This window comes from Staurois parvus, unplaced genomic scaffold (assembly GCF_062004578.1).
Source record: "Staurois parvus isolate SC_StPar_1 unplaced genomic scaffold, SC_StPar_1.0 ptg000892l, whole genome shotgun sequence".
Taxonomy (NCBI): domain Eukaryota; kingdom Metazoa; phylum Chordata; class Amphibia; order Anura; family Ranidae; genus Staurois; species Staurois parvus.
The window spans coordinates 268,916-281,811 of NW_028318688.1; the positions used below are offsets into that span (position 1 = coordinate 268,916).

General features: G+C 48.8%; 1 protein-coding gene across 1 annotated transcript in view; it reads right to left on the bottom strand.

Annotated features, from left to right (window-relative positions):
* Positions 1 to 3,857: 3,857 nt before the first annotated feature.
* The window catches only part of PIGO (phosphatidylinositol glycan anchor biosynthesis class O), a 72,616-nt gene continuing 63,577 nt past the window's right edge, over positions 3,858 to 12,896 (bottom strand). Inside the window, exons 10-11 of the mRNA XM_089656157.1 lie at positions 9,690 to 9,760; positions 3,858 to 4,491 (exon numbers count right to left, since the gene is read on the bottom strand). Coding sequence (XP_089512283.1) covers positions 4,362 to 4,491; positions 9,690 to 9,760 — 201 coding nt within the window. The 3' untranslated portion in view covers positions 3,858 to 4,361. The remainder of the gene's footprint in view (positions 4,492 to 9,689; positions 9,761 to 12,896) is intronic.

Sequence of the window (12,896 nt, forward strand, 5' to 3'; positions counted from 1 at the left end):
TGTGATTGGTCACAGCTTGTCACATGGTACAAGGCTGTTGTGAATAGCCCATGTATAGTACCATGTGATCTCTGTGATCATTCACAGATTTCACACGTAGTAAGCAATGATGTCAGAAGTGACATCTTGCTTACTACTATTCATGTGATCACTGATTGGCCAATCCGTGATCACATGATCGGAACCTCACACAGAGGTCCCGTACAGCGATCAGTGTTCCGCTGTGTCCTCCAGACACAGCAGGCACCAGATCACGGTGCCACGCACTCCCAGGGAGTGCGCACAGGCGGGGAGCAGGGAGGATGTTTATAAACGGCCACCCGCTCCTGCAATGCCAATCAGTGATCACATGATCGGGACCTCACACAGAGGTCCCATACAGCGATCGGTGTCAACCAAACCCAGCGGGCACCGATAGCGGTGCCACGCGCTCCCAGGGAGCATGCACAGGCAACGGAAGCGGGGGACGTTTAGAAAATTCCACCCACTACGGCAGCGCTCCCATCCACCCGTTTATTTACATGGGCCGGACAGGAAGGGGTTTAATCTGCAATAAGGTGACCTTATCCTTTAACAGCAATATATTATTTTCTCGTCACCCTACCCCAGAGGAAGCCAGACAGGAAACATGCTGAATGAGGCTACATCCCAGGGTTTTTCTGTGGGGGGCGTATATGTGTCCTGAGATCTGCTTTTGAGCAAACATGACGGCTCTCTCTGCCAATTATGTGGGATGTGGCGGAGACCTGTAGCATGTCTGTGTTCACCAGGGAGGGTCTCTGCAAGGTCCCAGATATCACAGCCAAGCAGCATCTGTGCTCTAGCATGGATATGTTTCTGCATGCACACAGAAATGCTGTAGGTCCCAAATATCAGATAGGGACCTGTGGCACATCTGCATATGCGCAGGATTATTAAAAATGGCCACGTAGAAGGCCCCCCCCCCCCCATCAATATTGCAGGGGTGTCAGTTTTTGTTTTCATTTTGTAACTCCTTCCTTCATGCCATCATAAGAGTTCATGCCTACCCATGCAGGATACAAAATGCCATCTGTCCTTTAAACCTTTCTGTACAAACCTTGGCCCACTAAGGGGCGCCTATGTACTACAGATGATTTAGGAAAACTGTTAATAATAACAAACTTTTTGGGGTATAAGTTCGTGCCACGCTTTGTTGTCCATTCATTGAAGGACACAGTGGAGACCTAGATGATCTTGACAGCCAGGTTATACTGCCATCCGCAGGAGTAGGACATTAGGTACAAGAAGCACAGCCTATGACAGGGGTAGGCCCACCTCAGAACTCCAGCTGTTGTGGAACTACAAATCCCATGAGGCAATGCAAAACTCTGATAGTCACATGCATGATTCCTAGAGGCAGAGGCATGATGGGATTTGTAGTTTCCATACAGCTGGAGTGATATAGTTGCCTACCCCTGGCCTAGGGGGGGCCCCTCCATTCCTATATGCTAGAGGCAGCTCCGTTATTTTCCTAGCATGAGGGAGGAGGACAAAACTTCCTGATGGGAACCTTTTTTACAAGAAAGCTTTTACTTTTTTCCCTGTCACCAAAGGTGATGTTGTTGCATCCGCAGATGCAGGTTTGGTCCCACAGGTGGCAGTTACCTTTGCCTAAGGCTCCATGTATACGGGACGTTTGGAAAACACTTCTGAACGATGGAAACTGACCGCTGGAAAATGTAGGTTAAAAAAAGTCAGTTTAGCCGCATTTGCATACCGCGTTTATGAGCATTTGCGTTTAGAAGCGTTTTTTTAAAGATAACATCATTAGACCTTCCCAAATGCCCAGAATGCACTGAGACACAGTAAAAAATGAACTATTTCAGACATTTTGAGAGGAATAGAGAGAGTAGAAGCAGAGAGAGCAGTATGTGTTGAGATGACCGGTCTTTTCTGGTTGTATTCACTATGGATCCCATCATGAGCATAATGCGGCGCGTTCTACCATTTATTCCTTCACGCCAAACCTGGAACTGATTGCGCTGGTGTACCGGGTCCATTTGAATACATGGAAAACGCTTTGCATGCATTTCTGATGATGAAAAAAGGCTCCGGACAGCATCTGGATATGGATCAGTTAAAAAACGTGTCTAAACGCAAACGCTTATAAACGCGGTTAACAGCGTTTACAAGCGTTAGAAATCTACTCCTGAACTCAATTTTGGTGCATTCAAAAAAACGACTGTAAACTCAATTGCCTGGAAACGATGATGTGTACACGGACACAGAGGGGAACATTAGGGAGGGTTCAGGGGCTGCTGAAAAAAACGCAGAAAAGCTCCTGAACGTCAGTTTATCAGCTGCAGTGTACATGGAGCCTTACAGAGGAGTTTTCATTGTTTTTTTTTCCCCACCCCGTGGCAGACGCTGCTTTGGGACATCCAAGGAGTTAAAAATCTAAAAATCTCCTCCATGATCTTCATTGACTAGAAATGTTTTTTGTTCTCAATGTAAAATCCTTTTCTTTGTGTTTTTTGAAGGACACATCACCTGACCCTTCAGTTGTTCTGTCTGTGACCAGTGGTGTTTGTTCTTTATACTTCTTTGTAACTGGTCTGCCTTTAGCAGATTGGGGGGGGGGGGGGGTGGCCACCGGCAGGGGCTTTCCCTGGGCTGTGCTTTTGTGATTTGTTCCTAGCGTCTTATGCCGGCCATAGACGGGTCGAAAATCGGCCAATTTTCACACTGTTGGTGGGTTAATTGGTCAGCCATTTTTCGGGTTTTTGGCAGTTTTTTTATCGGTCATGTTGGAAAATACACAGCTGATTTGGACGATCGGCTGATTTTCCCGGCAATGATGGGCAAATTGGCCGATCGTTTTACCGATAAAATATCTGTGCATTAGCCGTGACAGAAGAGGAAGAAGAAGGAAGAGGAAGAAGAAGAAGGAAGAGGAAGAAGGAGGAGGAGGAGGAGGAGGGAGGAGGAGGAGGAGGAAGGAGGAGGAGGAGGAGGAAGAAGAAGGAAGAAGAAGGAAGAAGAAAAAGGAAGAAGAAAAAGGAAGAAGGAGGAAGAAGGAGGAGGAAGAGGAAGAAGAAAGAAGAGGAAGAAGAAAAAAGAAGGAGCAAGAAGGAGGAGGAGGAGGAAGAAGGAGGAAGAAGAAGGAAAAAGGAGGAAAAAGAAGAAGGAGAAGGAGGAGCAGGAGGAAGAAGGAGCAGGAGGAAGAAGGAGGGGGAAGAAGGAGAAGGAGGAAGAAGAAGAAGGAGGAAGAAGAAGGAAGAGGAGGAGGAGGAAAAAGAAGGAGGAAGAAGGAGGAAGAAGAAGGAAGAAGAAGGAAGAGGAGGAGGAGGAAGAAGAAGGAAGAGGAGGAAGTAGGAGGAAGAGGAAGAAGTAGGAGGAAGAGGAAGGAGGAAGAGGAAGAAGAAGGAGGAAGAAGAAGGAAGAGGAAGAAGAAGGAAGCAGAAGTCCGCTATTACATTTTATATGAAAAAGTCTTGCGGTTGCAACAAATGTATCCATTTGTATCCGAATAAAAACATAATGTATTTGTATTGCTGTCACATTGTATGGTGCGCTCCCGTCTGTCAAACTGGTTTCTTGTCCCATTCTTTCGTGAGCATTGGTGGCAGCATCGGCACCAACCATTTCTTTGTTTATCGGCCGACAATTCGGCCGATAAATGGCCCGTCTATGGCCTGCATTACTCTTACAGATGGCGTTATAACCCAATGGTCAAGACCTAAAGGATCTCCACTGTGTCCTTCAATGAATGAACAGAAAAGGATTTCATGGTGAATAAAAAACATCCATGTTTTTTCTGCACTGTCTCTTTGTGGCTGTTTTGATAAATTCCCCTGATGTGATGCATGCAAATAAAAACCAAAAAACAATAATAATGTAGCACAAAATTCCCTTTATTTCAGAAGACTCCGGCACCACTTGCACACGTATACTCAAGCACTCTTTATTGTGCCGTCGCGGATGTACTGCAAGCCTTTGGTAAACTCTTGGCAGTGGTTGGTAAGCGGTCTTCTATGAATTGTGCGGTTTTTTTTTTTACTCTCCCAAAAGCTACATTTATTCTTAAGTAAAATGCAGTTCCCCCGCACCGCTCTCCTTGTTGCAGCAATGATGGGGGGCTGTCTGCTGTCCATGGTAAATACTAGATGGGAGAGCAGTCTTAAAATGGCTCCTGATAACACCAGGTGAGTCTGAGCTACTGCCGTCCCGTGGCAAATCCTCCGAATATAGACAGATCCCAACAAATATGGCGGGAAGGTCGGGGATCTGCCGGCCGGTGGAGTGTAATTAATGCAGCAGCCCACAGCCTGGGCTGGGAAAGGCACTGAGTGAGGTCTGAGCAGCATCACAGTCCATCCATCACAGTCCATCCTCCACCGCTACCTGCTCTGCTGGACCAAGAGGCTCCGGAACCAGTCACTAACGACGCAGTCCACCCGCAGAACCAGTGCAATCCCACACACCATAAAGATGCTGCTGATTGTGAAGCCCAGAGCTTCAAACAGGAACCTGAGAGGCAAGAAGAGGACAGCAAGTTAAAAAAAAACAAAAAACAAAACATTATAGGTGTAATACTCCAGACAAACAGCTAAATACGCAGATAGAATATATATATGGGAAATGCTTTACCTGCCAAATGAATTGCATCTCTGTCCATCCAGTCCTAAGATTTATACAGCTCAGCCACATAACACAGCCTCATCCAGCAGGGGAAGAGACCTGGTCTTTCTGCACTGCAGTATTACTGGTGAAGGAGAATCAACAGACCAATGACCTAACCTTCAGCACACTGCTCTCCCCTTCTTCTGCCTCTTGTATTGCAGCACACTTGACTGGCTCCTCGTGCTGCTTCTCCCTCCCCTCTCTGACCTCTGCTGTACAGGGACTGCAAGTGACCAATACTAGGTCAAGACCAGGTACTTCGATTACATTTAAGGGCTCGTTCACACTTGACTTTATTTCTAACTCTTGCCAAATGCCCCTATAGCATTTGACAGGCGTTTGGGAAGCGTTTTTGACACTCCCCAAACACCGCATGCGCGGTTTTGAGGCAGTTGATAGGCATTTGCCAAGCGCACCACAAACACCTATAATGAAAATACTGAGCAGCCTGTCGCAGAGCGGGGGTTTACTACCAGTTAGGACTACCCATAGGCGGTGCTGTGCTTGTTCTTATCTCTGCCTAGTCCTACTCCTGAAGGTGGCGATATAACAATACAGTCAAGATTATGAAGGCTGTGTCTGTCAATGAATGAAAGAGAAAAGAAACTTTGCCAGCAATAAAAAAAAAAATGTGGAAAATCCAGCGTGGGCCCCCCCCCCCCCAATCCATACCAGGCTCTTTGGGTCTGGTATGGATTTAAAGGGAAACCCCACGCCAAAATTTAAGAATTAGGTCAGGAAGGAGGGGGGACAAGCGAATACCCCCCCCCCCCCCATAACAGGCCACATATTCTCAACATGAGGGGGGCTTTGGGGTGGAGGCATCCCCAAAGCACCTTGTTCCTATGTTGATGAGGACAAGGGCCACTTCCCCACAACACTGACCGGTGATTGTGGGGATCTGTGGGTGAGGGGCTTATCAGAATCTGGAAGCCCCCTTTAACTAGGGGCCCCCAGATTCTGTCCCACCCCCATGTGAATGAGTAGAGGTACATTGTACCCCTACTCATTCACCAAAAAAGTGTAAAAAGTAAATAAAAACACAAGTTTTTGACAGGTCCTTTATTAAAAAATAAAAAAAATGTCATCCCCACCCACCCATCCCCCCGTGGAGATTCCACATCAATCATGCCGCCCACCGCCACCACTGACCTGAAAAAATAAAGAAAAGGGGAAAAAAAACCTCTGGTCCTGACGAAGGCTCCGGCCATCTGGCAGCTCTTAAATAGCTAAGAGGTGGGGCCACCCAGTGATGATGCCTCATGTCAGTGACATCACAAGGGGGTGGGGCTGAACCTGAGGTTTTTTTCTTTTCTTTTTTTGGGGTGGCGGTGGGTGTCGTGATTGATGATTGATCTACACCGGTGGAAATTTTTAAACATTTTTTATCTTTTAATAAAGGACTTGTCATAGACTTGAGTTGTGAGGGCTTCTCAGCCCTCTCCTGAACAACCAGTGAAAAATAACTCTGCTAAAGGCTGGGCACCGGCAGAGTTTGGTAAAGTTTAGGAGCTGCCAGCGTTTTTTCCACCAAAACGGTGTTGCTCCTGGTCGCACTGGCCATGGATTTTTCTCCTGCTGGTAAATGCTGCTGCTACTAAAAGTCTATGTGTGCACGGACACATAGGATAATATGGAGAGCGTTTGGAAGCAGTAAAAAAAATCCTTAAAAGTGACTGCAAACACGCCCTGTGTGCATGAGGTCTAAAAAAACAAAATCAACCAGTGCAGCCACAACCCTTAGATCTGAAAATAAACCATGTTGCAAGATGAACACTTCGGTAGATTTCCCAACACCCAAGGACAACAAGGACGTAACGCGTAAAGAGGGAGGAGCCTCGCTTGACGTCAACCGCGGCTATCTTCTGAATGGCTTGCCTATTGTATACAAAGTGCTCATTTATGCACTTACGAGTGCTGGAATATCTCCGTGTGTTTTTAACATTTTTTATAATAAAGCTTTTAAGCAGAAAGCACTATTAGTCTCCTCTTTGATTTTGCACATCCATTAGACATGCACTATATTGCCAAAAGTATTGGGCCGCCGACCTTTCCACGCACATGACCTTTAATGGCCCCCCAGTCTTAGTCCGTAGGGTTCAATATTGAGTTGGCCCCGCCCTTTCCATGCACATGACCTTTAATGGCCCCCCAGTCTTAGTCCGTAGGGTTCAATATTGAGTTGGCCCCGCCTTTTCCACACACATGACCTTTAATGGCCTCCCAGTCTTAGTCCGTAGGGTTCAATATATTGAGTTGGCCCCGCCCTTTCCACGCACATGACCTTTAATGGCCTCCCAGTCTTAGTCCGTAGGATTCAATATCGAGTTGGCCCCGCCCTTTCCACACACATGACCTTTAATGGCCCCCCAGTCTTAGTCCGTAGGGTTCAATATTGAGTTGGCCCCGCCCTTTCCACACACATGACCTTTAATGGCCCCCCAGTCTTAGTCCGTAGGGTTCAATATTGAGTTGGCCCCGCCCTTTGCAGCTATAACAGCTTCAACTCTTCTGGGAAGGCTGTCCACAAGGTTTAGGAGGGTGTCTATGGGAAGGTTGGACCATTCTTCCAGAAGCACATTTGTCAGGTCAGGCACTGATGTCGGGGGAGGAGGCCTGGCTCGCAGTCTCCGCTCTAATTCATCCCAAAGGTGTTCTATGGGGTTGAGGTCAGGACTCTGTGCAGGCCAGTCAAGTTCCTCCACCCCAAACTGGCTCCTCCATGTCTTTATGGACCTTGCTTTGTGCACTGGTGCGCAGTCATGTTGGAACAGGAAGGGGCCATCCCCAAACGTTTCGCACAAAGTTGGGAGCATGAAATTGTCCAAAATGTCTTGGTAAGCTGATGCCTTAAGAGTTCCCTTCACTGGAACTAGGGGGCCAAACCCAACCCCTGAAAAAACCCCACACCATAATCCCCCCTCCACCAAACTTTACACTTGGCACAATGCAGTCAGGCAAGTACAGTTCTCCTGGCCACCGCCAAACCCAGACATGTCCATTGGATTGCCAGACAGAGAAGGGTGATTGGTCACTCCAGAGAGCACGCCTCCCCTGCTCTAGAGTCCAGTGGTGGCGTGCTTTACACCACAGCATCCGACGCTTTGCATTGCACTTGGTGATGTAAGGCTTGGATGCAGCTGCTCGGCCATGGAAACCCATTCCATGAAGCTCTCTACACACTGTTGTTGGGCTCATCTGAAGGCCACACCAAGTTTGGAGGTCTTTAGCTATTGACTCTGCAGACAGTTGGTGACTTCTGCGCACTGTGCGCTTCAGCATGCACTGACCCCACCCGGTCATGTGACGTGGCCTACCACTTGGTGGCTGAGTTGCTGTTGTTCCCAGTTGCTTCCACTTTGTTATAATCCCACTAACAGTTGAGCGTGGAATATTTAGTAGCCAGGAAATGTAACGGATGGACTTATTGCCCAGGTGGCCACCTATCACGGGACCACGCTTGGAGTCACTGAGCTCCTGAGAGCGACCCATTCTTTCACCAATGTTTGTAGAAGCAGTCTGCATGACTAGGGGCTTGATTGTATACACCTGTGTCCATGGAGGGGATTGGAACTCCTGAATCACATGATTGGGAGGGGATTGGAACACCTGAATCACATGATATGGAGGGGATTGGAACACCTGAACCCAATACTTTTGGCAATATAGTATATGTGAGGATTCTCCCTCACGGATCAGCGGTGTTTCCATTCAACTGATACCCATGCAGGGGAATGTGAGATATGACTTTCCTGTTAGCTCAGGGGTCATGTCTTTAAGGTGAGAGGCATATTTACATTTGGTGGTGGGGATTGAGCACTGTCTGCACCTGGATGGGTTTGCATGTCAAGTCTCCCATTCACTGTCGGATTAGTACTTTTGCTTATACCAAAGGACTTTGCTTATGAACTCTTATATCTGGATTGTGAAAATATTTGGACTTTTGCGTTGCACTTTATCTACATTATTCATGCAGAGATTCCCTGAGTGTGGGGCCCTGTTTCATGCATTGAATCCCTGGGAATAGGTCCTGGTTTCATGCAGTGAATCCCTGAGAGTGGGTCCCTATTTCATGCAGTGAATCCCTGAGTGCGGGCACTGATTGTTGCAGTAAATCCTGGAGAGTAGGTCCCTGTTTCATGCAGTGAGTCCCTGGGTGTAGGGCATGGTTTCCTGCAGTGAATCCCTGAGTGCGTGACTCGGTTTCATGCAGTGAAGTGTGATGGGAGTCACTTTGGGTGGGGGGGTCCATGGAACACAGCTCACTCTGGAGAAGTGGGGAGACCCCTGTGTCAGCTCCCCATATCCCTCTTATGTGTAAGTCACCCTGTGCCTGTTAGGGGTACAGGTTGATCTGTCCTAATATTGGGGTGGGGGGTTGTTAATTGTTTAATGCCATGTGGTTGTATCCCATTGTTCTATTGTGTGTCTTGCTTGGGAGCAAACTATTATGGGATGTATGGGTTTGTGTATTGGCTTGGTGGGTGGTGTTTCCGGCAGCCCTTTCCCCTGATGGGACTGTCTGCTGATGTGTCTCTTGTTACTGGGTGTGTATTGCCCCGCCCTGTGTATATATCTTGTATCTATGTTAAAATAAAGTCTATCTCCTGATTTATTTCAAGACTGGTCTCGTCTAGTGTATGGCCAGCGGTGGGGTCCATGGACGGTGTTCGAACGGGGAAGCGGTATTATAATGGAAATACACAAGCGCAGACTGGGACGGTTCCGTTACAGTGGGTCCCTGTTTCATGCAGTGAATTCTTGAGTTTGGGACCTTGTTTAATGCAGCGAATCCCTGGGTGTAGGGGGTCCTGTGTGACTCTGCTAGGAGCCATATGAAAAGAATCCTATTCACAAATCTATACTCCAGCTCTTTTAATTGTAAAAATATTCTAACTAGAATTTAGGACGTCCTACCTCCAGGGGCACCAAGCTAAAACTGAGCTCCATCTTTCTGTCCTGTATTCATAGAAAGGGAAGATTTTTTGTGTGTGTGATTAGGGGTATATATGTGGTATGTTCAGATGCAAGAAGCTTTAACCTACTTTGGAGCAAACACTTTCCACACCATAAGATGACGCCGAAGAATCATGGCCGCACAGACACAGGACAGGAGCTGTCAGGAAACAAAAAGCAAACGTGAGTTGAATCCCTGATTGCAGGGCGGTTTCATGCAGTGAATCCCTGAGTGTGGGGCCCTGTTTCATGCAGTGAATCCCTGAGTGTGGGGCCTTGTTTCATGCAATGAATCCCTGAGTGTGGGACCCTGTTTCATGCAATGAATCCCTGAGTGTGGGGCCCTGTTTCATGCAGTGAATCCCTGAGTGTGGGTCCCTGTTTCATGCAGTGAATCCCTGAGTGTGGGTCCCTGTTTCATGCAATGAATCCCTGAGTGTGGGGCCCTGTTTCATGCAATGAATCCCTGAGTGTGGGGCCCTGTTTCATGCAATGAATCCCTGAGTGTGGGGCCCTGTTTCATGCAGTGAATCCCTGAGTGTGGGTCCCTGTTTCATGCAGTGAATCCCTGAGTGTGGGTCCCTGTTTCATGCAGTGAATGCCTGAGTGTGGGGCCCTGTTTCATGCAATGAATCCCTGAGTGTGGGGCCCTGTTTCATGCAATGAATCCCTGAGTGTGGGGCCCTGTTTTATGCAGTGAATCCCTGAGTGTGGGACACTGTTTCATGCAGTGAATCCCTGAGTGTGAGGTCCTGTTTTATGCAGTGAATCCCGGTGTGTGGGGCCCTGCTTCATGCAGTGAATCCCTGAGTGTGGGGCCCTGTTTTGTGCAGTGAATCCCTGAGTGTGGGGTCATGTTTTATGCAGTGAATCCCTGAGTGTGGGGTCCTGTTTTATGCAGTGAATCCCTGAGTGTGGGGCCATGTTTTATGCAGTGAATCCCTGTGTGTGGGGCCATGTTTTATGCAGTGAATCCCTGTGTGTGGGGCCATGTTTTATGCAGTGAATCCCTGTGTGTGGGGCCCTGTTTCATGCAGTGAATCCCTGAGTGTGGGGCCCTGTTTTATGCAGTGAATCCCTGAGTGTGGGGCCCTGTTTTATGCAGTGAATCCCTGAGTGTGGGGCCCTGTTTTATGCAGTGAATCCCTGAGTGTGGGGCCCTGTTTTATGCAGTGAATCCCTGAGTGTGGGGCCCTGTTTTATGCAGTGAATCCCTGAGTGTGGGGCCCTGTTTTATGCAGTGAATCCCTGAGTGTGGGGCCCTGTTTTATGCAGTGAATCCCTGAGTGTGGGGCCCTGTTTTATGCAGTGAATCCCTGTGTATTTAATAGCTTTTAAGCGAGTTTCCACAATTCCCATTAATGACCATATCTGATTAGTGAAAATCCAGCAAAGATTAACAAAAAATAGTTTCTGTTGATGTTCAGATGAAGAGTGTGTGTAGTCACAGTATTGGCTGGCTCGGTACCTTCGCTCCCTGGATGAAGAGTGTGTGTAGTCACAGTATCGGCTGGCTCGGTACCTGCACTCCCTGGATGAAGAGTGTGTGTAGTCACAGTATCGGCTGGCTCGGTACCTGCACTCCCTGGATGAAGAGTGTGTGTAGTCACAGTATCGGCTGGCTCGGTACCTGCACTCCCTGGATGAAGAGTGTGTGTAGTCACAGTATTTGCTGGCTCGGTACCTTCGCTCCCTGGATGAAGAGTGTGTGTAGTCACAGTATTGGCTGGCTCGGTACCTGCACTCCCTGGATGAAGAGTGTGTGTAGTCACAGTATCGGCTGGCTCGGTACCTGCACTCCCTGGATGAAGAGTGTGTGTAGTCACAGTATCGGCTGGCTCGGTACCTGCACTCCCTGGATGAAGAGTGTGTGTAGTCACAGTATCGGCTGGCTCGGTACCTGCACTCCCTGGATGAAGAGTGTGTGTAGTCACAGTATTTGCTGGCTCGGTACCTTCGCTCCCTGGATGAAGAGTGTGTGTAGTCACAGTATTGGCTGGCTCTGTACCTGCACTTCCTGGATGAAGAGTGTGTGTAGTCACAGTATTGGCTGGCTCGGTACCTGCACTCCCTGGATGAAGAGTGTGTGCAGTCACAGTATTGGCTGGCTCGGTACCTGCACTCCCTGGATGAAGAGTGTGTGTAGTCACAGTATTGGCTGGCTCGGTACCTGCACTCCCTGGATGAAGAGTGTGTGTAGTCACAGTATTGGCTGGCTCTGTACCTGCGCTCCCTGGATGAAGAGTGTGTGCAGTCACAGTATTAGCTGGCTCGGTACCTGCGCTCCCTGGGTGAAGAGTGTGTAGTCACAGTATTAGCTGGCTCGGTACCTGCACTCCCTGGATGAAGAGTGTGTAGTCACAGTATTAGCTGGCTCGGTACCTGCTGTCAGGGCTCCCAGGTGTGACCAGAGGTGTGTGGCTGACGCAGGGAAACGCAGACCTCAGATATGTTATAAACAATATAATTTATTAACACTAACAATACAAACATAAACGCAGTGCAATACTAAAACATAATACAGTGCAAACAAACCAAACCAACCACCCACAGATAACAGTACATACAAGCAAGCGTCGTTAGGCAGGCTGGGTCAATATCAATAGGGCAGGTAGGTACAGGGGGAGCAAGCGGAGATTGGTCGGGGTCACAGGCCAGGTTCAGCAGGTAGCAAGCAGCGTAGTACAGAGGGTCAGGCAGAGGGATGGTCAGGGTCACAAGCCAGGGATCAGAACAGGTAGCAAGCAGCGTGGTACAGAGGGTCAGGCAGAGGGATGGTCAGGAGCGAGCCGGGATCAGAGCAGGAGAAGTTAGCAGCGGTTCAGAAACAGGATGCAGGACAGAAACAGGATACAGGGCCCAGGACAAACACAACACCAAGGCAGAGTCTGTGGGTCTGGCCATCCCTTAAATACCCCAGCATAATCAGTTCCAGGTGTTAGCTGGCTGCAAAGTTGAGTCTCTGATTGCTGGGAGCATCCGCTGGCCAGCCCTGGTACTGCAGATCAAAAGGCAGGTGAGTCCCACCATTGCTGGCCAGTCCATTCCTGACAGTACCCCCCCCTCAAGGAGCGGCCTCAGGACGCTCCAAACAGTCCTAGCTGGGAAAAATGTTCCACCGCCCGGGTCTGGTAACTGGCGGGATATCAAAGACTGGCACACCGGGCAGGACTCCGGGCAGCGGTACACCGGGCAGAGGCACATCGGGCTGGACACCGGGCAGAGGCACACCGGGCAGAGGCACACCGGGCAGAGGCACACCGGGCAGAGGCACACCGGGCTGGACTCCGGGCAGA